This window comes from Lepeophtheirus salmonis, chromosome 5 (genome assembly GCF_016086655.4).
Source record: "Lepeophtheirus salmonis chromosome 5, UVic_Lsal_1.4, whole genome shotgun sequence".
NCBI lineage: Eukaryota > Metazoa > Arthropoda > Copepoda > Siphonostomatoida > Caligidae > Lepeophtheirus > Lepeophtheirus salmonis.
Window position 1 is genome coordinate 23,378,092 of NC_052135.2, and position 26,546 is coordinate 23,404,637.

The 26,546-nt window shown below is 28.0% G+C and overlaps 1 protein-coding gene across 5 annotated transcripts in view; it reads left to right on the top strand.

The window, feature by feature from the left end:
* The window catches only part of LOC139905386 (uncharacterized), a 265,458-nt gene that overhangs the window by 151,502 nt on the left and 87,410 nt on the right, over positions 1-26,546 (top strand). Inside the window, exon 4 of one of the 5 annotated variants that reach the window (XM_071888431.1) lies at positions 22,692-22,939. The exons of 3 other annotated variants lie outside the window; for them this stretch is intronic. In XM_071888431.1, coding sequence (XP_071744532.1) covers positions 22,692-22,801 — 110 coding nt within the window. In that variant the 3' untranslated portion in view covers positions 22,802-22,939. Of the gene's footprint in view, positions 1-22,691; positions 25,497-26,546 lie in introns of those variants that run through there. One more of the 5 variants, XM_071888432.1, reaches the window with a different exon arrangement.

Genomic DNA, 26,546 nt, shown 5'->3' on the forward strand with positions numbered 1-26,546 from the left:
TTTACACATTTTTAAATGAGACAACATATTATTTCTTTAATTTATAAAGTTAAACTATTTTTTAAAAATTCTGTTATTTTCTAACTTTTCAAGCTTTCTTCATTACTTTTAATGTTCTTTAACTACCATACCCATTAAAAATAATAATATAAAAATGAATAAGAAAGGAAGAGAAAAAACCCTTAAGGCCAAAATTATATAATTATATTTATTATTGTAAAACACAATCCAACGCAAATTAACTCAATGTTTTTTTAAATGTACAATAGAGTGTACCATAATGACAACAAATCGAAATTTGGTATCACATGATATTTTTTTGTTTGCATTTTATTCAATCTACAAAGAAAATATCCTTCAAATGTCTGAAAGAAATGATTTTTTTATGATCTTCCTTTAAAACTTTTTAATTGAATCGAGATAGAAGATTTTTATAAATTTATGTATGGTAGGTTCAATTATATCTATCAATAATATTTTAGTTATGTTGCTCTATTTTGCTTCAAACTATGCTTCTTTTTATTCTAAACATGTTGCAATTAAATAAATAAACTTTTTTTTTGGCAATGCGTATTACGCGTACAAATTTTTAAGTTATTCTTCATATTAACAAATTAATTCTCCTTTTTTGAATACCAAGTGTCGGATATCTGATTATCAAATACACTTCAAGGATTTATTTATACTAAAAAAAAACTCTATTACACTTATTCATCATTTTGGAATAATAAAACATGTCTTTAAATTCTTAAAAGTACGGCATTTTATTTATCCTCCGTTCATTTGTAAGGGCTTACTTGTTTAACTTTACTCATAATTTCATTGTATAATTTTTCAAAACAAAACTATGAATGAGTAATTGTTTCTATTTTTTTTCGCTATTTAATTAATAGGGATTTCAAAATGGAAGATGTGTGCATGCCAACATATACTTTAACTTATTGTTAGTAAAATATATGGAAACAAAAACTCTTTAATTTTTGTATTTTTTATGCGTCCAAGTACTTTTAATAATAATGGATTTTATAAATTGAGAGATTTATACAGACAAAATTATCATTGTTAACATGCAATATAACGTAACATATATTCAGTTTGTAATATCATTTTAGATTGTTTTATAACTAAGCCAACGGAATAAAGCAACTACTTACAATAACACAAGTCAACAAAATTTTACTTTTCAAAAATATTTTCATTTCTATATTCTATTTTAATAGTAAATGACGAATCATAAATGTAAAATCACGAATTACGAATGATTTCTTTTGTATCAAATTGAGTTTTTGAGAATTTTAAATAATATTTTTTTAAATATTTTATTCTTTTTATAGTTTTGAGACTGCTGTTAGTAAAAAATCAGTGATCCACATGAAAAATAGTTTATTCTATGCAAAATTTTATGTTTGTTTCAAATATACGTTCTTATTTTACAAACTTTGACGTAAGAAAAACTGTACTCTATTCGAATAATTAAAAAAAAGTTGAGATAACTAAAGGTACTATTTTATTTTCTTTCAATATAACTAGATTTGAATAATACAACTTTTTATGTATATGGTATTTATGAAAATAATATTCTGTCAAAATTGTCAAAGATTTGTCAAAAACATCCTAATGACGGCCTTGGGCCTACAAGGAAGTGAATGAAATAATTTTTTATTGACGCCCGGGTATGATGACAAAAATTATAGCCCTCTTTTTTTTGTAAACAAAAATCCCCAAGTTACGGCGATGTCAAACTCAGATATACAAAGTTTCCAATGTTTATTTATTTAATGCTCTAATCCTCTATCTTCAAAAAAAGTACAATTTTCGTCCTGGGAATGTCTGAAAGGATGTTCTTCTTTCAGGCAGTTTACTTTTTTTTTTCAAAAGACATATTGATGAGTCATTCAAGAACACAATCTTGTAATTACACTTTATACTTAGATGTTATCTCTTTTAGAATAAAATTATAATGATAACAGCTATAAAACACTGTTTAGACTGTCAACAACAACAAAAAACTAGTACGCAAAAATGCTTAGGATTTACAACCTTAATATCATATATATACATATATAAATAAATATTTAAAAAATAATTAGGGATGGCTTCAAAAATAACAATAAGAAGAAGAGGAACAAAAAGGAAGAGAAGGAATTAAACAAAAAAATAATGCCCTTCCACAAAAACCCATAAATCTTTTTCCATTTTTTCTAAAGACAAATTACAAGTTTTCTTTTTAAATTAAAAATAAAAAAAAACACTTTGGTTGGTTGGTTGGTATTACTCTTTTCACAATACTCTCTCAAAAAAAAAAAAAAAAAAAAAAAAAAAAATAGAAAGCTATTTGTTTGTTTGCGTTTAAAAACAATAAAAATAAAAACACAACTTTTAACTCATCAGACTACCCTTTCCTATAATGTAGTTAAATAAACCATCGTCATTTACTTTTTAAATTGTTTTTTTTTTTGAAAAAATACATTTTTAGCATAACTCAAATTACTTACATACAAATATATGAGAGGGTAAATGAGAGACAAAAATAAAAAAAACCATGTTTTTTTAATACTCTAATGAAGCACACACAAATATTTATTTATTTCTAAAGTAAAAATATACACTATTTTTCTATGGATATTCACGTGGAAAGAAAAGAGAGAGAGAGAGAAAAAGAACCAGATATTGCTTTCACTTTATATTTTTTTTATTTAAGAAGAATCCTTTTGACTTTTTTTTATAGTCCTACAAAATATAACCTGGCCGTTTGTTAAAAAAGAAACATTAAACAAACGAGTTAACCCTCATAGTTTGGAGAACAATCTGCCATGAGGTTTTATTGGCTTAGCTGCAATCAGCCTTGAGAGCCAGGAAATAAATACAAATCTCACTCCCATTCCCCCTCAAGGGTAAAAACCGGAATGACTCCGATGTCCTTAAGTAAAACAAGGACTTATCCCTATAACTCCCCAACAAATCCTCATCTCCATTATGCATGAGCTCATCCAATTTATACTTAAATAGTATATCCTCAAGAATAAAGATAACAGCTACAGAAAATATAAATACATCTTGTTCAGTTTGCAACTACAAAAAGTCTTTGCGCTCGTCTAAGGTAATATTTTTGTACAAATATACAGGTAATAAATACAAATATTTCTTATTTCTTTCTGCAAGGCAATGTTATCTAGTGTTTATGAAAATATATATTTATCAATGGTAATTCTCGTACCAAATTATGATAATTAACTGTTTTTAAAGCATCTTAAAAATAATTAGTATTATTGTATATTCCTTTAATTGGTCAGATGGAGTTGAACTGATCTAATATAAGTAAACATTATAGTATTAAAATTACGTCATCTGACAACAAAATTGTCATGGAAGTCCAATTACACAATTAATATTCCCTTTTCTAGCAGCAAGTGAGTATCGAACCTACACACATTAAGTTGAAGAAAATAATTTCTCCCTAGTGCGTTGTCCATTGAGCTTCGTCTCTTCGTTGGATTAATTTTTCTTCTATTTGTGTGAGCTCACCACAAATTAGCTTACAACAAATACATTATTAATACCTTTGTTTATTTTTCATAGTATTATAATGTAGAGTTTATGAAAATATGTATTGCCCAATAGTGATGTTTTTTTAGTTAATTATGAGGATTAACTGTCCTTAAATCATCTTAAACAAAATTATTTTTTATTGTATGATAATACATATATGGTTCGGCTTTTCCTGATGAGGTAATTTTGAGAGTAGTAGGATAATTATAACATTTTTATGTGGATGTAAAAAAAGAAGGGTCTTAAATCAAACAACATCTATTTCTTTTTATATATGAATAAATATATATGTATATATACTAGGGTGTCTCTTTATGTGTACTTTATTTTTCCCGGCTATTTTTTGAATAATGGGCAAAATATTAAGGAGCCAGGGTTAATATTTAAGGTTCATTAAAGACAAAAATATTTAGCGCGGCGTAGTTTTATTATGAAGGGAAGAAAATGGAGAGGTGAGAGAAGTAAAAGTAAAACATGTATTTCAAGGGCCTCTCTAATGTATTTGTAAAGAAAATAAACACAACAGAAAAGCTGTTAAGCTCTGATGTTCAAAATGAGCATTAAAAACAAACAATAAAATAAAATATATTTATACATTATTATAAGCATTTCTATTCAATGCACCAACATTAAGAGAGACAGAGAAAGGGGATGATAACCATTATAGCCCAAATAAATAAAATAATAATCTATAAACAATTTCTTATATGTATTATAGTCTGTGAGAGAGGGAAAAAAACTTCATTAAGAATAAATATAAAACATAAAAAGTTTCTTGTAACTACTACATATTACATACCAACGGGACTTCAATATCAGCTTTTGAAATGTTTTTCTTATTATTTTCGTGTATAAGTATGGGCCTGAAGGCTCTTCCATTCACATCACCCACTTCCTTTAAATTCTTTAAATTGACAACTACGTATAATATTAAGTACAGTATGTCTCAATATCACTGGACACTATTGAAGTTAAGGTCAAATCTTTCATTTATTTACAGTTAACAAATGGAGATGTATTGTTGAGCATTAATTATTAACTTTACATATTATTCTACGTAAATAAACATCAAATTTATTATAAAATATTTGAGCTATAGAAATAAGTGCATGCACAGATTGTTTAATGTTTACTTTTTTTTAACATTTACTGTGGACTGTGGAGATAATTCTAGGACCACCAGGTACATGAGTAAATGGCAAAATATATAGCATTCTGTACAAAAATAGTTTGGGCTACAATGTTTTTTTCTGTTTCAAGAGCTCATATAGTGTTGGGAATGGGCTCCATGACACACATCAAAGATCATGCAATCCTACTTAAAATGAACATTAAGATAAGGGGGACTTTGGTCAGAGGAACTATGGCTTCCATCATCACAAAACCTGAATCCTCTAGACTACTATGTTTATAGAAAAGGACACGTGTAATCTATCACCGAAATATTCTCACTCTGTAAATCTATATGGAGGAGCTCTGGGCCAAATGTCAGCATCGGTCACGAAGTTAGTGTGCCAGCTGTTCAGAACAGGATTAGAGAGATGTATTGTTGCAGAAAGAATAATTTTGAAAAATAATTTAATATCTCGATATACATAGTTTAACTTATAATAAATAAATATATGAAATTAATGTTAAAAGAGTTATTACTTTTATTACTTATTAAAAGTTAGTTATTATTAGAGTGTCTACCGCTATTGATATTTATTCTATGTAGAATGTAAAAATATGGTTCCATAAAATCGTGTGATATTAGTCCTCATAAGATCTTTAACCCAATAACACTCCCATTTAAAATTAGAATTCTTCTGTGAAATTTCACACCATTTTTGTTGAGATTACCAGCATTTACAATTTGAAATTTAGTGCACACAAAAGTTTTGCCTAGAATTGCAAAAATTAATTTATCCATAAATCTATTTATCGCGTGTTTTTTTTCATTTTTTTTTTAGATAAAAGTAGTATTAGATTATAGTATTTATAATAAGTTACATACAATTATGAAATCTTGAGGTAAACACCTTTTAGTAATTTTAATTGGAATGGTCTATTTCCCTAAACGAAATTTATTAATGAAAATATAGATTTCTAGTTTGTTTTTTAGAATTCAAATTTTTTTTTTGAATAAAACATGTAGTTTTATTTTTTTTGAAGATGCAATATGTTGGAAAACTGTAAGAATATAATTATAGTTTCATAAAATATGTCCTGCTTGTATTTCTTAGAAAAGAAACTGAAAATTAGTGTGGTAAATTTTAGGAAGAGAGCCGCTTAGCTGTCATGACGTTTCATTAGATTAACTGCAATTAACAATGAGATAGAGGAAAAATAAAACAAAAAACCCTACACACCATATCTAGCTAGGATATAGGCACGAAGTACTACGATGATAATCCCTAATTCTACATCGAGTTCAACAAAGACTTAGACTTAAAACTCTCAAACGAATCCTCAAATATCAAATATGATTTGTATGACGTATTAAATTGAATTTTTTTTACATATGTACCAATTGACATACTTTTTCACATAAAATAGAGTAAAATAATTTTGCTCAAGTAATAAGGATCTTTTGACAATTTTAATATCATTTTTCATTTATTATATTTGAAAAAAAAATCATTCTTACGTGACAATCGAAATATTCCATGAATATGTTTAATATATTAACATATATAATGCATCAACTCAAAAGCAATCTGGATATAATTTAAAGATAAAGATAATTCAAAATATTTTTTTTTTTTTTCACAAATTAAGTGTTAGTATTTCATACACATATTTTTCAGAGGTCTACTACTTTATATTCAAAATTTCATTATCCAATAATGTTATAGTTTAAAATATTTATTTGATTAATGATAGTTCATTTGACACCAATATGGCTTGTCAAATAATGTTTTTTTTCTGTAATTATAAAAGGGAATTTTTGGCGGCTCTTAAGCGTACTTTGCGCCGCCTCCAAAAGATTAGTGAGAATATTTTAATAATAGATATAGTAGATTATTGGTTCGGATTCAATTTGAGAGAAAATTATTTTAGCTTACTTTATTGTTGACGGCTACATATGTTGACTTAGTAGCTGTATTTAAGATGTACTGGCTCCTCTCGTAAAATAAACTTCACATATCAAATAAAAAAAAACAGTTTCAAATTTAATAACTTCTTCAATAAACGTATCCATATAATATATATATTATTTTTTTATTGACATAACCACAATGGACTTTATATCAAACATCTGTTAACATAAAAATATGATGATAAATAAAAAAATTCATTAAAATAAATCATTGAAGCATGGAGCAATTTCCCCTTTTTTCATATTTGGATTCGATGGCCTAAGGCAAAAAAAAAAAAAAAACCCCTCTGCTTTCACTTTTTTTTAAGTAAGAAAAAATACATGTGTACAATGTACATAAATGTGACATGTTTTTTTACAATGCTTTTATGTAACACAAAGTCTTTCATTTCATAAGCATTTTAAGCATTTTACCCATTATTTGGTCATTTTGTATTAGTTTGAAGAGGACTTACAAGAAAGTGTATATTGAAATGATACAATACATGCGTATATTTCAGGTGGTCCTTGATAATCAATTTTTTACTTATACTTGTCTGACCCATTCATTCTGCTCCCTTCATTGTAAAACATCAAATCGGATAAAGTCTTTGATTTTAATTCATATTTAATAGTGACCCTTGCTTCTTAATGTATTGTCATATATTCAAAAGTTATGTAAAATAACAGCTTTGTCTCTGAGTAATAAATTAATTTATGATAATAATTTTACTAATTTGATAGTTTGTAATTAGATTACCTAATTTTGTATCCACAAAACAAACCATTATTTGGTGAACTCCACTCTCCTCCATAGTGGTAAAGTTTGTATTTATTTATTTACTTGTTTAAAGATAAAAACGTCAGCAAATGTTGGAAAATTTACAATTTCATCAAAAACTTAGGATTATTAGAACGGATTAAAAGGGTGCGAGAATGAAAATAAAAATCCTTAACTTTTTAAATACAATACAAGAGTCACTCTAATGTACATCCTTCTAAAAGTATAGATAAGTTGCTTTTTAGTCTTATTTTGCTTATAAATTTCTTTCTAGTGTTAATTAACATAAATTATACAAAATAAATAAATAATATGTACTAACATACAACTTAGGGATTATCAACTTCTCATCTTGGGAAGAGGTGCAAATATTCCTTCATGTACTTTGCTACAAGTTTATATGCCTTGTTAATAATAACCATATATATACTAACATACATGCAATGAAATATAAATATACCAGGATATATGTTGGACTTAATAGGCTGGAAAATATATTTAATAAATATAAAGGAAAACACCTTGTCGTATGCGATGTTTGGATATTATTTATGCTCGGGTCCATAGAGGTGAGAGGACGCTCGTAAACACAAAGACAAAGTAGAAAGATTTTTTCTCAATTGATGGTAGATAATTTTTGAGTTCTTCAACAAGTTATCCACAATTTCTATCAACAAATTATTCTTATTTATCTTTTGGGTGTATCGTAAATTGGACTTGAAGTGGATAAAATTGATCATCGCAATACAAAAATGAGACATTATTATATTGGATTGGAAAAGATACCTATTGGAACCAAAATAAGTTTTTTGAATCAAATACAGATTTTCAAGTATTGGTATTTTTTTTTTTTTTGTATCTTAATCCATCTCACAAATTTGAATAATAAGCCTTTTAATTAACTGAAACATTTTTATGCAATATTTTTATACAAGTGGGAGTACCTGGCATAGCTTGGAATTATCAGGCGATGACAACAGATATGCAAACCTTGCTTTATAAATATGTAATCTACTTACGAAGTAAGACTTGCGTTTATTTTCTTTTTCTTATAAGTACTTTCATCTAATCAAATGAAACACGATGACTGCCATCCTGCTCCTCTCTCAAACATTCTTCTAATTGCCATGGTTACCATGTTAATTTTTTTTTCTACATATTAAAAATGCTTACGATTTACAATCTTAACTACCTACCCATACTATATCTGGTATGTAATTCCCCTTACTTTTCTTTTTTAAGAGGTCACGCTGAGCTTAGCCACACACGTTCATTGTTTAAAATGAGTCATCGAACAGACAAACTTTGCTTTATTTGTATTAAGATTTTATCCCGCAAAAATTGTGGCGTAAAAAATCAATCTTCTATAGGAAAAAATTACGTTTTATGGAATTAAAGCTAGCAAAACATCATTACTGTGCAATAAATTGCTATAAATTTCAATCCATAATTCATGAAGACTCTGATTTACAGCTTTGTCTTCCAGGAAGTTTTTGTTCTTGTTTTTAATATTATTATATATAAATGTATTTTAAATAAACTTTTCTTTCTATATTTAAAAAAAAAGTATACCAAGTTTCTAGGCAATTGAAAAAAACAAACAAAAAAACAAAGTAATAATGTATAGAAATTAGAGAATCCTGTTGATTGTGTAAATTATTTAAACGAATATTTTTATGCGACCAATCTAGACAGTATTTCTTTAATGGACCAAATTTATTTGGTCAAACAAAATTATAAACGTCTCAAGTTGGCCCAGAGTTTCTCTGACCAAAACCCAATACCAATCTAAATTCCATTATAAATGTAAACCTACCTTAGATTTAAAACAAATTAAATGTAGTGACGTCATTTCCTATTTTAGATTTAAATCGAATTGGTGCAATGTAGTAAAATATAAAATAAAAAAACTATTGCATGTACGACTAAAATTATCTAATAAACATTTACCAAAAGCTTTGGCTTTTTTTTTTTTAAATAAATGAGATAAATATTTTATACTTCATAAAAATGACCTTAGAACTACAGGTCTAAATCACGACTATTGGATACAAATGAATTATCCATAAAATAAACTTCTAAAAGAAAAAATATTTTTGAAAACGTTAAAAATTGTATAAATTCCACAAAATTGGCATTTATTTTGATTTTTCTTTATCTACAATAGGAACTTGAATAAAATTGACTTTAGACATGTATAAAGTCAATTTGAATTCAATGGATTTAAAAAGACAATTTTCTTACATTTAGAATTGTAATTTTTTTTTGAATCAGAATCAAAAGTTAATTTTGGAAAATTCTTCGATAGATGACACTTGAATATTGATTATAGGAAATATAAATTCACATAAAGTGATTTTTATGAAAGGACGTAGCTCAATGGCAACATGCTTGAAAGAAACATTTTCTTGAACTCAATATGCATAAATTCACGTCTCAGTCGCTCCTAGAGAAGGAAATATACTTAATGTACGCGTATATATGGACTTTAAAGACAATTCCTAGCTCAAACGAGTAATAGTAATAATATAATGTTTACTTATACTTAATCAATAGAACTCCATCTATTTAAAGGAACATAAAAAGACAATTAATTTTGGTCAATAGAAGCCCTAAGAGTTTGGTGGGAGGTCAGAACAAGCTCCTAAAATTTGTCAAAACAAATATATTCTTGGTATGTAAATATAAAAATCATATTTAATTATTCAATAACGAAGTGTTTGATAAAACTGGCAAAGTTTAGGGTATCCATATTTCACAAGTTAAAAGCAATTATTCCTACATAATCCATTTCTACTAAAATTCAAATGATTATCAGAAAATACATTAAAAATATTGATTATTAACGACATTTTAATTCAATTATTTAAATTTTAATTGCAGAGAAATAATCTTTAACACTTGTAACAATAAACAACAAATTTTGCCTTTGAGTTGTAATAGTTTGCTTTTGTTGTCTAGAGAGTCAAGGCTTTATATATATCCAGTCCAGAAACATCGATTGTTTTAAATTTATAAATTTTAAGGCATACCATTTTTAAACTTTTTGTATCAGTAAAAATCAAATATTTTCAAAGCTTTGTTGTAATAATAATTTAAATATTTAAATAGTTTGAAAAACTAAATTATTCAGGCTGATATATTTTAATCGTTCATAACTTGCAATTGAGGTATTTAAAAAAAAAAAGGTTCAAAAATTATTTATTTATGTAAGAACAAGTTATTAACGAATACATCATTTCTTGTAAATTTACATATATTGATTTTTATGAAAGGACGTAGCTCAATGGCAACATGGTTGAAAGAAACATTCTCTTGAACTCAATATGCATAAATTCACATACGTGAGTAGATAGTGAATTTTTACAATTCAAAAATAATAAATAATAAATCACTCATAAATTTCTTTAAATGAAATTCAATTTCCTTAATGATTTCTGGGTATATGTCAACACCTAAGGAATACTCCGTTAAACATTGGCTGATATCAAAATTTACGATCCAATACAATTAAAAAATCTAATTTTTTTTCAAAAGATTCGATATCCCGTATCCAAAAAATATTTTTTTAATATTATAATTTGTTTGTTTTGCTTGCCATTTTTGACTTTAATTTCATGAAAAATGCTTCAAATTGCGATATTTCTTTGCTCAAACGCCTTTTTACGTCCTCAAAGTGCTATATTTGATGAATAAAAGATGAATTTCTAATTATTTTTTCATAGCCACTGTTAATTAATGCTTTTCTTGATGTAAAATGATCACTTGTGAGATACAAACTTATTTGAATAAAAAATATTTAAGTTAAAAAGTACGAATTCATCGATTGGATCCCGGTTTAGTAATGTATACAAGATGAACATTTAAAAAAAAAGAGAGATACTTTTAGGAAAGGTAAACTGAACAAGTCGTTGTAATGAAAATTTAAATCTCAGACTTTTTCTGGTTTTTAGATTTTGAAACTAATATATACACGAGTATATGAGCCCATGGCTAATGTCATCTTTTGTAACTTTAAAAAATCATTTAGTAGTTCAAATTCAAATGAAAATCTTCACATTCAAGAAATGATATGAGATCTCAGTCCCACCCCCAACCAACCCTCCTCCCTCTTTTTATGGGTCAATATCATTAAAAGGATTACACATTAATTCTTCCTCCTCTTAGCTAACATTATCTTCTTGACTCATAAATGCAAGGAAAAGTTTTTTCTCTTGATGATCTCAATGGGAGATGGAAATGGGAGAACGAGAGCTCAAGGAGTAGAAAAAGGAATATCAGAGTTCAAAATAAGAAGCTCTTGTATTATTCATTTTCACAACATGACTCAAACTCATTAAGAATCCTTCTTTCTTTTTACTTGTTTTTATATCATTTACGATCCCTACCTCATGTTGGAATTAGGGTTTAAAGATTATTAGTTTTTTATAACTATGTGTGTGTCTTTTTCGGCGGTACTTTTTTTAGAAGAAGAATACTATGAAATTTTATGATGTTTGAATCATAAAAAGTATATTATACCTTTATGATAATAAGTACCTAAGAATAATGAATTTGGGTCTTTCTTCTTTCTAGTGTAGGGGATATAAATAAATACACATACCATTTTTTTTTCTTCTTAACTTTCCGGCACTTAAATTAAACAAACAAACTTTGAACTCTTTTGAATGGGAAACAATGGATTTTGAAAAAAAAAAAAAAAATACCGATGTAGACGAAAAATAAAAGTAACTAATCCTCAAAGACATTTCTTGAATGCATATCAAATTATTTTTATTCTTATCTTTTCTTTTTCTAAAGGTTTTTCCCTAATAAAGAATCAACATAAAAGAAATAAGGGGCTCAAGAAATGCCTTATAATGTGCGCACCCACTGATTTCTTCTCCTTAACAAAAGGTCTCATTATATCACTAACATGTGCATATCTCTATATGAATGACTTTTTGCCCCATTATTCAACCTCTTACACAGTCTTTTTTGTTCTCACACGACCATTGACTCAAATTATTATCAGTCCATAGCAACTAATTCCCTTATTTTTTTATTTTTGTAGACCTATTTTTTTTTCTTCGGCTTAAAGAAATCCTTTCTAATGCCCTTTTCATGTCTTTACCCCCCCTGATACTCCTCATTACCCTACTACTACTCCAAAAAGAAAAAAAGAACATAAAAAACCTCAAACAAAAGGAGGTAAAATATATATGATTATGAATAGACAAATTTGAAGAGTAATGAGCGTTTCATTTACAATCGAGATAGAGAGGGTATTATTATCTACCTACATAGCTAGGGATGTAAATCCTAAGTATTTTTAGCATGTGTTTTTTGTTATTGTTGGTAACAGTCCTTTTTATTTTCTAAAGCTGTTATCATTATCCTTCATTTTCTGAAGACAAAACATCTAAATATAAAGGAATCACTAGAACTTGTGATTATGAATACCGGAAAGTAATACTGAAGAGCTGTTGGGGAGTTATATCCTTGTTAGAATCAGCCTAGAATTGAGGATCAATATCGGGGTAATGCTTGATTAAACATCGAGTAAGATTTTTATTTATTTATTTCATCTCTCAGCTAATTTAATGCAATATCCATGAGAGAGCTCAAATATTTTTCAAAAATGCGATATTTTTTACATATCAAAAATGCTTACAACTTACAGCCCTATACATTTCCTCTCATCCCCATTCATGTCAATTCTACGTTATTTTAGCTCAAAACCCAATAAAAAAAATGTCTACCCTTATTTTGCCTTCAGTAAGGGCTTTGTTCTGTTTAAATCCACACATATTTTTAATTTTTTTATAGTTCCTTTAAAATTTATGTAATTTTTTATGTTCTTTGAAAAAAAAAAAGGCCAGAAATGTAGCGGCTCTTTCATTCTTTTTGCCATTCGTTTACTCACATTGCGGTATATATGTACATATTATATTGTTTGTATTTGTTGTTGCATTATGTGTGTTATTAGGCATTTTACTACACTTATGATGATGACGGGAACAGATGGCGAATCTAATAATAGGGCATTGCATTTTCTTTCCATTATGTATGTTTTTATATATTCAAATTGCTTCTCTATTTGTTTCATCCCTTGCAAGTGAGCATGCCTTTTTGCATTCTAAGTCTTTCTTAACAAAAAAACTCACTCATTTATTGAATAATTCATTTTTTCATCTGCAAATGAGGATAAACACTATTGTATATATTTTATTGAAAGACCAACTTAATATAGCTATTTTTAATAAATGTACAATGAACATAATATGTTAGTGCCTTTAAGTGCCCAGTTGGGGAATAATAAACCAAAATGAGGGTTCATTTATTTAAAGAGAGTTTACAATGACTTTTTACCAGATACAAAATAACAAATCACAATGGGGTTTAGCTACTTTCTTTGGAATTTTATACATTAAATATATATATGTGTCATTCCAAGAAAAATGTACACTTTTTTCCGTCCAATTTGTACAAAATTTCAGATTCGTAACTCAATCCAGCTCTTAGTTCAGATCACTTTTTTATGATAAATTTGATTAAAAAAAATATATATATATATACGTATAATTCATTATATGCTTTTATTAGTTTTTTTACTACATAACTTCAATTGAAGAATCTTTCATCTTATCTAAAACATGAATTTTTGTGAAAGCTAATTGATTGAAAAGATACTTTTTAGACTAGATATCTCAACATAATAAGTTTGTTTAGTTATCTCTAATATATTTGCATAAATCTATATTCTCTCATTTGATCAAAGTCGCCAATGGTTTTAAGCAGGGGTGAGCAAATTGTAAAATGAAACCAACCACATAAAGGAAATTAAAAATTTTAAGGAGCTGCATTCAGAATTTTTTTTTTTTTCAAAGTTGTAGATAAAATATTTAAACTGTAAAAAAGCCAAAATAGATTATGGATAAAAAATAAACAATGGACATGGACAAACTAAAAATGAGATATTCTCCACATGGTGATGTGGCAGTAAGTTGTTAGGCGTGCATCATAAATAAAATAAAAAGTGTATTCTTTATAACATAATATTATAATAAATACATTAATGATAGGGATTTGTATTATTTTGCTGCAATATGGCATCACTCTCAATCGTTTTGAAAAAAATAAAATAAAATGTAAGTAAACAACGTTCATGGCCCCTTGATTTTCAACAATGGTACCTCCAAATCATGAACTACAGTTGCTAGTTATAATTCACATTTCTTACCCGTATATTGGCTCAGCTCGTATATGTACTAGGAGTGTGAGGTAGCACAGTTAGGTAGAATTGACTAATTATCAAACAATATCAGGACTTTTTTCCATCTTTTTTGGGGAATGAAAGATACAATAAAGATTACTATTTATTTTATTAATATATATTTAACACTATTTGATTGTAGAGAATTACATTTTATATCGCTTCATATAAGGTTTTTTGTTGGGCCAAAAAAGGTATTTTCCGGTCACATGCGGCCTATGTAGATTGCTTATCCTGATTTAAAGTTATCCTTTATTCGAGTAACCTCTTCTATGGACTCATTTGTTTCTTTGAAACGCATTGGCATTACCCTCCCTTTACCCTTTAGGTATATGTTTAATAAAATATTTCAGAGTCTAAATCCAACGTTGTTATAAATCATAAGTTAATGGACCTTTGTGTATCAAGGAGTTAATTAACGCATATTTATCTATTTTATCTAGACCAATTTTTTGTATGTGTATTTACACAAAATATATGAAAGTAGAAAAAAATAGAAACGAAATATTGATGATATCTATTGTAATGAACAGTGATGGAGTAGAAAGAAAAATCTGACACCTCATCCATTCTTATAAGAAAATTCTTATTTTTTTCTCGATTCACACACTTTCCTCTTTTTTTTTCTTTAATGGATCATCTAAACTTTTTTTCTCCTTTTATATACATACATATGTTTGGTCAAAGTGGATTTGATAACTCTTGGAATACAATGAATTGTATAATATTTCATTGAAATGACATTTTTTAACTAATGCAGTAAAAGGTGGAACAATAATTATGTAAAAGCCATTTTTTTTTCATTGAATTAAAATGTATGATTTTGTGATATAAAACAGACTTCTGGTAGACATTTGCACTTCAATAAAAAACATTGACTGATGGATAACTTGAAACGGTGCAGAGTTACAATTTTTCAAAGAAATGTTGCTGTAACTACTCAAAGAAAAGTTAAAAATGATTAGAGTGCATGATTTCGCCAAAACTCGGCAAGACAGTCAAAGAGGGTAAGGAAACCTTGGATACAGTCTACGGCGACGATGCCTATAAATTGAAGTCATTTAAAAGATCATCCGTACTATTAATAGGGGCTATAATGTTCAGGATCAACAGCATTTTAATGTATCAAGGGTATGCATATGTACATATGTAGAAAAATACTAATTTTTGTAACAAACTTTTGCTATAAAAATAATTAACTTAGTGGGCGATCATTATTTGTTCTACAATTATGATCGAGTAGCTATTAATCTGAGAGTCGTAAAATCATATACATTATAACTCATTTTTGATATATCTATCATTGATTTAAGGTTAAAATCAATTTAAAGGTAAACCTATATGGATAAAGGCTTCAACTTCTGAAATTTAAGATAAAATCGGGGAAAATTTGGATGGTCAAGTACCAAATTGTTCAACAGGGATACGTGTACTAATATATCAGTACATAATGGGTTGTAGCCTTCCAGAGTTGTTTTCGACCTCAATAAATAATCTAAATTTGTACATTTAAACTTTAATAAAAAAAAGAGCAAACTTAATTCAACTTAAATTGAGACATAGATATCCATAAAATTGGGGTAGGCTATAAATTTTTTTTTTTTTTGAGTTTTTATAAATTCATTTATTATGTACTATTAAAGTTTTAGTTTTTATCTACAAATTCATATTCTACTCAATAAAATATTTATAAGTTATTAAGATATAATTTTTTTAACATAATTTAATTTTTTAAATTATTGTATGTATTATGTAAAATAGGTATTTAAGAGGCTATGCATGCTTTATTTTCTAAATAAACTTATAGCCTGTAAGTAAGGGTAATTTTCATATTATTTATTTTGTCGTCCAATATAAACATTCTTGAGTCACCATAAAATATTTAATACTTATAAGTAGTAAGTAAGCATTCTTTTCTTTTTTTTAAATTAATGGGTATTGTGGATATTTCCAGGCATTGCATAACTTTAATTTGATTGTTTTATCCATAGTTTAATTTTCAAAAATTAGACTATGTGATTTTGAAATGCTCCGTACACATTTAAAGGACAATACTCCAAATATTTTTAGTTCATACTCTAATCATTAGATACTGAGCTTCTAAGTAGACTGAAGATTCCTTCCTCGTCGACCCTTTTCCTCCATCACAAATGTATCTTAATATTCATAATTATAGAAAGAGATTAATTTTCTTATTTCAATAATATTATATTATAATTTCAGCCCAATAAATCTTTGTTTGTTCTTTTGCGTTGCCTCTGATCAAACACGTTAAAGGCCGTGTAAGAGGGGAGATAAAGTCTTAAATTTCTTTAGTTAGTAACATAAATAGTAGCGGGTCATCAGGCAACGGCGAAGTAAATATTCTAGGCCATCAACTTTAGAGAACTTTTTAAAAATAAATGTTTGGATTTATTTCTATGTATAATTCTATTTTATGGCTCATGTATAAGCTTCGGATTACATGGCTGCACCAAAATAATTTTTATATTTTTAGGGTCAAATTGATCTCAAAGCAAAAAATGTTTTATGTTTTTTTATACATAGATTTTGTGTATCACACAATTTCTGGTGATATAGCCAGTTTTAAATAATTTTCTAACGACCTTCCGTAATAAAAGCACAAAGCTATTTATTTTTCTCTTTTGTAGTTCAAAGTTTTTAACTAAATTCTAAATATTTTCATCTGTTCGTATTTGAGAGTGAGAGTAACAAAGTAATAACAGACAGTACACAGTAGAATATAAAGAAGCCAATAAAAAAGTTCATTTAATTTCGATTTAAGAAACTTTCAATCGTATCAGCCGGACAAACATATACACATATTCAACGATGCAACTTTTTAGTCCCATTTTTATATTTTGTTGATGAATTTGTTTTTTTTTGTATACTAATATGTTGAAATTTTTTTTTTTCACACAAAATATTTATGTCTCCGGTCTTGAACCTTGAAAATTTCCTGTTACACTGTTTTTAGACAAAATTTGCCATTCATTCCCCAATATTCCAATGGAAAGTTTCCCTGTTTGAAAATTCCTGGATTTTGCAAACCTAGTTAATATCAACATCCCATAATTTTGTATATTATATCTACCCTATTCATCTAAAATGAAATTGTGACCTCAATTATGAAACAATCTAATAAGTTGTTTAAAACATGACTTCGAACACATGCAAGACTTTTTGTAGTTGCAACCTGAACAAGGTTTTTATTTTATTTCCCGGAAATTTGGAGGAAAAGGGTCATTCTTGAAGTATAAAAATCTGAATATTAAATCATCAATAGTGCATGTGCTGATGAATGAGGGAGATTAACACGGAAAAGCTGTTGTAGAGTAGTAAAAGTAAGTCCCTGTTTAACTAAGATTATATTTGAGGATCGATAAAAAAGTAATTTCTGCCTACGTTTTTGTTGGATACAAAGTGGGGCATGTGTTCATTTTCATACTCTTATAGGTAGTTGTTTCTTGCTAAGCTAAAGATTTATAATTGTAAGGACTCGTTGAACTAAGAGTAGAATTGATAATTCGCATAGGAGTAATTACTGTTCATGTTCTTGCTGATACAGATGCGTAATTGTGTTTATTTCATTTCTCTTACAACTGCATCCAAATTATATCTTATAATAATACGGGTTAAATTTTTGTATCATAAATTATTCATCCAACTTTTTTTCCCCTACTCTTATTGTATATGACATAACCAGTAGTGAAGCTTAGGATAAGTCTGACCATATGTCACACTATAACACCATCGATATCAAATGATGATGCGATTCAACCCAATAATACAATAAATGCTAGACATTTTAGGATTAAATACCTTAGCTTCTTATAATTTAATATTGGTACACAAACACATGCATTGTTATATAGGTAACTTCTTTATTATCTGATGTTTTTTTATTATTATTATTTGAAATCTATTAAATATATAGAAAACTTATATTTTAATGGAAAATTATTGTTGATAAACTAAATGCAGTTTTTTTTAATTCGAAGAAACTTTACACAAAAATGAAGAACTGGAATAAATTATTAACAATTATATTAAAACTTTTTATTTTCTCAATTTTTTGTTTTGTATTACAAGTTTTTTGTAAAGGTATAGTTTTTTTACGTTATATGTACAACACTTTAAGAACCTTCAGAAAGAATCGATGCATAGAGGAGGCATCTTAATGCAAACATTATTTTTTTACCGTTTGCTCTACACTACCTATTGTTAAATATTTTTTTCATCAAATGAGCCATACAACGTCGTAAATAAATATAATCATACATCACTAATTAATTATTCTAAATTATTGATTTAACTATTTATTCTTAAATAAGCTTCAGATTTAAAACAAGTGCATTAATTCCTTTTAAATCCCCTTTTTTAATGTTTTTTTTTTTTAAATCCTCATAATGGATATCAGAAAATATGTAGTTTTTTGGATGTTTTTCTGGTTGATAAGGGGTTTAGTAGACTCAAATGATGAGAAGTAAAATGTATCTTCAAATCAGGATTGTGTCAATTGCTTCTACACTGAGAAATAGAGACTATCTTTGCATTCTCATTCTCAAAAAACTTGGTCGCACGACGCTATACCAAAGATGTGTCAGTAGAACATCCCATTTAAGAGATCTTTATTCATATACGCAACTGACACGTTTATTAAAATAAGAAAGAAATTCATCCTATAAACAACTGCTTAGCATGGTTACAATTATACAATGTATAGCTACATTCATCATTATATTATGTACATCCACCACATTTAATTAACATAAAGACACCTTCCAAAAGTACAAGACCAACATAACATAGTAAAAACAAAAAACCAATTAAATAAATATTGTAAAAATTCTAGGGCTTGTGATATTCTTGTCGAACGTCGGTGACTTTGTTCTACAAGTTGATTTGAATTATTTGAATCTTTCGAAGAATAACCTTGTACCTTTCTATTCGGTATGATATAATATTGAAGACCATGAAGAATATCTCCAGTCTCATTCCAGATTTAAAGGAAACGGACCAGTTCTTTCGATAATAGTTGCTGGATCTATTTATGATATATTCTTTACAAATACTTTCGAACGATGTTATCTTTAGAGTCGAGTCTCATTTCCCGTGTGTGCATAAACATAAAATATACAGATAAATAGTTTTTTTTTTTTTTAATTTTTCAAACATTCATTACACAATTGTTTCAATTCTTATGTCTATTTCATTTTAAAACTATTACATTCCGAAAAATTACTTTTAGTTAGTCAAAAAATTAAAAAAAAATATAAATAAAAGGGAAAAAAAGAGCGTGCGTTGCACAAATTCCTTTAAAAATTGCCGCTAGTCACGTTGAGCTATTTGAAATAAGTAAAGCTAATTTGTATTTTCCTTTCAGTTGTATTATTTAATTTTTATAGTTTGGCTCTTGTATGATTTTAAGCAGCTGACTCTACGTATTACGAACTCAAAAAGGATATTAAATGGGGTTCGATAGTTATATTAATTCATATCAATCAAGGACTTCAGTTAAATGTAAATTGTATATTGGCCAATGATGAAAATCCGGAGTAGAATGAGGATGTTAAAAAAGAAAAAAGAAGCCGAAAACCAACACCGTAACCCTCAAAATTTAAAGAATGTTTAGGAGGAAAGAAAGAATAATGATCATTACGTTTTATTAGATCAGCTACAATCAGTTGGTACTAGGTAGGAAGGCAAAAAGGAAATTTGTTAGAATTAGTCCTATGTCGATCCCCAAATTCTACTCTGAGTCTAATAAGGACTTGCAATTATAACTCCGCAACAAATCTTCAGGGTTACGCTCCCTCTATTATGAACTCACACAAATATTCAATCAGGTTTTGAATATAATATAAACTATCTAGAAAATGGGTTTAAGTACTCAGGAATTAAATAATAACGAGAACTGCTCAGGAAAAGAAAATTCCTTCTTTACACTAGTTATTACATATCAGATTAACATAGTTAATAATACCCATTTATTTAGTAATATTTCTTTCTCTTTGATAATATCTAAATAATAAATCCGCCTATAATAAATAACAGCAGACAATAAGAAAAATTCAGTAGGGTAGCTATTAATTTTGGGGTTCGGTCCGAAAATCCTTGACTGGTCTGGGACTGTAGATTTGTCTTTCAATGAATGGGAGGAACAATATAAAAAGGTTACATTTTGGTCTACAGTCTTGACCGAAATATCAGTCAACAACGGTCTGGAAGGAATCTCTGAAGACAAAAATAATAATAAGTCATGGACCGAACCTCAGCACAACTAGTGATCATACATTTTTCCAAACTGCTATTTCCCGTTTTTCTGTTGAGGTTGAAGATTACAAATTTAAAAAGGTTAGAAATGCTCGACGTGGGTCAAAATACATTAAAAATAAGGAAGATTTAAATAATAGGAAACAATAATAAAAAATCAAGTGTGCAATGTGTCGATCTTTTTAATTGAATGAAATATAAAAAACATAAAGTTTTAAAAAAAGCAGACATTTGCATTACTCTACTACCATATGGTTTTCCCACTCACTTCCTTACAATTAAAAGCAAATGTAAATAAATTTAATGCATTTATTTTTTTAGGAGTATACATATTAAAATTACATACATACGCATATATATATATATATATACAGGGTGCTGTTTTAGAATTAAGAATTTTTTTAAACAGGGTTTTCCTGGGAACCCTTAGTTGTACAGCTTTAAAAACCAGTTTATCAGATTCAGCATACAATTTTGTATAAGTTCTGTTTATAAAGCATTGAATTTGTCCTTCGAGTACGATCGTCGTGCAGTGATCAATGTTGCCCTCTGTGCAAGCCGTTCACCCAAAGAGATCTTCGACTTTCTCAAAATGTTCTCTGCCACCGTGTACAAAGTCGCAAAGAAGTTTTGCAGGTTGCAGGCGGAAGACCATATCTCTACCAGAAAGATGGCTCATCTGCTCATACCAGCCATCTGGTACAAAATTGGCTTTTGGACAATTTAGAGATGTTCTGGTCTAAGGAAATGTGGGCCCTACGTTTGTATATAAATGGATTTGTAAATATCTCCAATAATTTAAGAAATAAAAAGGTTTATGTCCTGGTCTCGAAAATTCTTAATTGTAAAACTGCACTCTGTACATATATATATATTTATGTTTTTATATGTATGTATATGTATAGATTAAAAGGAATGCTTTCACTTGAGAAAAAAATAAATAGGGAGAAATGAGGGAAAAATAGAAATTGAAGTCCTTAAACGATAAATTGCTAAGAAATCAAAAAAAAAATAATAATAATAAAATCAATTGTTTATTTTGACAGTATGCATAATTATTAGTGTTGCACACTCCGTCCAAGAATTAATATTTTTTCTGGTTCAGGCATAAGTGACTTTTCTAGATCAATTTGGACGTATATTTGTATCAAGTACGATTTCAGATCATAGTCTGAAATTTGATCATCTTCAAATCGTTGACAATTTCTTTTAAGTTCATAAATTTTTTTTGCATAATTTTGTTTTTTGTAAAAATATGATATATGCAGTATATTGATCTTCATATGTAGGTCAATGATCCCAATTTGGAAACAAAAATGACATCATCAAAAATTCATCTGTTGAATCAGTGTTGACTGAATTTTAAATGAGATTGATTTTATGGTAAGACCGGTCAGACCAAACTACTTCTTTATAGGGCCAAATTAGTTTGGTTCACTAAAAATCAGAACGGACTCACACTGGTCTAGTGTATTCAGACTCAAACTTAAGACTAATACTCATGTATGTATTTGTATTATGTCTACATACAATGTACATGCTGCAATAATAATTTTACACTTTATTTCTATTATTATGACAACATCAATAATAAAGTGGAAGAAACCTCTGGAAAGCAGCAGTTTATTACATAAAGTGAAAGGTTTAGGAAGTCCCATAATGTCAAGAAGCAAGCAATCATGACAAAATAATCAAAAAACCAATTTATATTCATTTCGTGGCTTTAATGTTGCTTATATTTAATTTTGTTTCTATTATTAATTTTTCAGGTAAGAAGCTTACTCTCCTATCTCAATGTCTGATTGTAGTAGAGTACATGGAGATGTCAACACAAAAACAAGCTAAAATATTTTTTTTTTCAAGATTGAGTGTGGATTGATGACATTTGTATTTTTCGATGAATTGTCGTCAATTTCTATAAATAAATTATTATTACTACGCCTTTGGGTGCATAGCAAATTACACTTTAAATAATTAAATGTGATAATCACAATAACAGAATGAGAAATTGACAAATTAGGTTTAAGTGAGGCTATATGGGGCCAATATATGTTTTTTAATTCCAATGAAGGTTTTAAACTATAGCTACAAATTTTTGATTATGGTAACTCATTTCAGTAATTGGTCTATCAAAGTCTATTATTTACTCAAGAATGGTTATGAATTATTACCCTGAATTTGAATTGGTATCAAGTAAAAAAATGTAATAGGATTTTCTCCTATACTTTATTATTGTTTTAAATTGTTTATATAGTAACGCACCGCATATGTAAGTATTACTAATTTTTTTATCATTATCCCATAATGGCTTGTATGAGGAATGTATTTGTCCGAAAGTTCAATGAAAAAAACTTTAAAAAAATATATATTTATTAATTCCTAACAGTACATTTATAAAACAACGGAAACACTTGTATCTGATTTTTACTAATCTCAGTTTTGCCTTAAAGTTTATCTAGATCTCTTCCTCCAGCAACTTAAGGATTAGTTTAATTTTTCACATTCGTCTCCAACTCCTTATAACGAAAATGGCAATGTCTCTCTATAGTATCTTCCCGTGATTTGTTTCTTCAAAGTATAGGACATTCCTTATCTATGCCTCAACCATTTTTGACTTGTATCTGTGAATGGATTCTTCAAAATGATGTTTGGATCTCAATGTTCCATTTCATCCCTATTGCCATACGGTTCGGACCTTGCGATAAATGAAAGGTCGTTCTCTTCACAACCAATACTAACACTCAAAGCTTGCTTAATCATTTTGTTTGGAATGACTTATAAGGTAATGAAAGCATGGATTAGTGGACCGTGATAATAAATTTTGAAGTCTCGTCCAGAGAACATATATATAAGTTATCAACAGGGGGCTCCCGTCTGATATATATTGACCTGTAGGGTAAGCCCTGTATTACTAAGGAACTAATTCCTTAGTAATCAGCCGAGGAGAATATTTCAATGGTTGTTTGAACGTAGTAAAGGGAGGACATTCTCTATAGTAGAACTCCATACTGAGCACATCTTCCATCAATGATTACTCGATCTTTTCACCACTCGAAACATTTCAGCTGGCCCATACAGATACGTTCAGCAAACTGACAACCAATTCTTTGTATGAATTCTTTTTCTATCTGAATTACCTAAAAACCATTAAAGCTTCTGAGTCGTTTTAAGCACGCGAGATTCACCACCTTCAACATACCTTCTATGTGCGTGTAACAAAGACCCAAGCGTGATATTTAATTGGATTCTTTATTTTATTTCAAGATTTTTTTTATGTTAACACACCACATATGTAAGTATCAATAGTTTTTTTGCATTATTCCTCAATGGCTTGTATGAGGCATGAACCTACCCCAAAGTTCGATGAAACAAGCTAAATGACTATAAGGAAATAGTGGGGCTGAATATTTTACGAGGGAAGTCATAATATGTTTCTTTCCTCAGTTTGGTCTAAAGTTGTCAGCGGTAGATTGTTCCTAATTTTCAAAATTAAATTTCTTCATCAAATTTGAAAAATCAGTCTACTGAAACAAACTTTTGTCAATGATATTATTAAACATAAGCAGACGTCCTCCATTGACGTCATCACCAATATGTCTTAGAACTACAAACATTCAATGTTTTTTATATCATAAAATACTTCAATTAAGCCTGAATTAATAATTAGGACCAACAATTCTTTGTGCAGTTGGTTGGATGTTTTTATATTGGATATGGTCCAGTCTAGTTCCATTTGCCCATTCTTTAAAAAGAAAATCGATGCCTTTTTCCTTTTTAATACATACCATAATTAACTAATTTTTAGGAAAAATTAAAGGCCAGACATTCTTATGGAGCGGCCCTGAGACAAAACTGTGTAAAGGAAATCGGGACCCAATCTCCCAAGGATAGTTGCACCTTTTGGGTTTTTATTCTTTATTTGTAGTTTGTATACTGATGTGTACTTAAAACAACTAAGTACATCTTTTGGATATTTAAAAAAAAAATTTAATTTGCCCATGCCCTATTGTTATAACATTCCAATATTTTTAAAGTTTCACCAAAAGAATTGAATTTGTAACCTGAAGTACTCGACTGAACATTATATTGGTGAAAATGATGCCTTTAATGTGCCCTCATAATGTGGAACGTTTTTTGAAGATCGATAAGAGAGGCAGGACCGATTTTTAGTCACGAATTAAAAACTGAGACAAATTTGTAAATTTTTATTCCTCTTCTACCCATTAAAAAGTTTATTATTATTTTTTGCTTGTCCATAGTGGTCTCATTACATTAGAGGATAAAAACACATAAGGCTACTTAAAAAAAAGAAACAAAAAATATACACAAGGCTGTTATTACGTTAAATTTACATAATGTATGTTGATGATATTTAAACAATGTCTACGTATGTATGTGTAAGGATCAATTGCCTTCATACATTCAAGGGCTTTCTTCTTATGAATATATGTGGAATTCATATTATACATATATATGATAATTTATTACATTTAAGGATCTCTGTGTGTGAATATAAGAGGAAAAGAGGGTGAAGAACAATTGATAAAGTACCAATCAATAGAATAAAATAAAAAGTACCATGAGAATTGTTAAATGACTTGTAAAATTATTCAAATTGGTAAAATAAGACAAATAAGTGGGAATATTATTTTTTCTTTTTCTTGGAATGTGTACAAACATAAATGCTTACTAGAAGTATACTATTAAGCAGTCCTTTACTTTTCTTCAAATTAATTTATTATCATTAGATTTTGAATTTGTTTATTTTTTCTAAAAAAAGTAATGAATGCAATTTCAAATATGTAATCGATGGCTGTTTAAGAGGAAAAATTGCTAATATTGTACATATGACTTTTTAGTAATACAAGCCTATTGCATCATCAAAAAAGTATTAGAAACACGTTTTTTTCGAAAATTATAAATCTAGTTTTAGAGGTGTATGAGAAGAAAATAACTCTTTTTGAAAGAAAAATCTGTAAGAACAATCAGTCAATTACAAAATAAAATTCAATTTTGAACCAAAACTAAAAAATATCAGACTTAAAAACAACAATTAAATTATCTATTTTGACTGATTTTTGAAGAGAAAAAAATGTTCCTCGATATGGACAAGGATTATTATTTCCAAAAAGTGATGGGGGTTATGTGCTTGGGAGTACTTTCTCATAAACTCAATGTACGTAGGTTTGATTCACAGTTGTTTCTAGTGATGGAAATATATATACATAATGTATATGGACTTCAAAAAGAAAAAAAATATATATAGGTAAGATGGAGTTATTTGTAATAGTATAATGCTAACTTATATTTACTCAGAGCAACTCTATCCAACCAAATAGGGGAACATCTTTTTTAAATCATAAAATTCTGACCAGATATGAACAAAATCCTCGATCAGTAAGAACCAAAACCAAGAATGATAATAAAAAAAGTCTTAGAATATTGGATAAACAACCAAAATAATAAAACATAGAATAATTTAGATAGATCCGGAATTCCTGTTGAATGAGGAGCAATGAATGTATTTGAATAAGAAAATGAATTAATTTAAAAAAGAAATCTGGGGTTTCCAAACGTTTTAGAAAGCAACCTTCATTTTACGTAATGTACATATGAAGTATTCA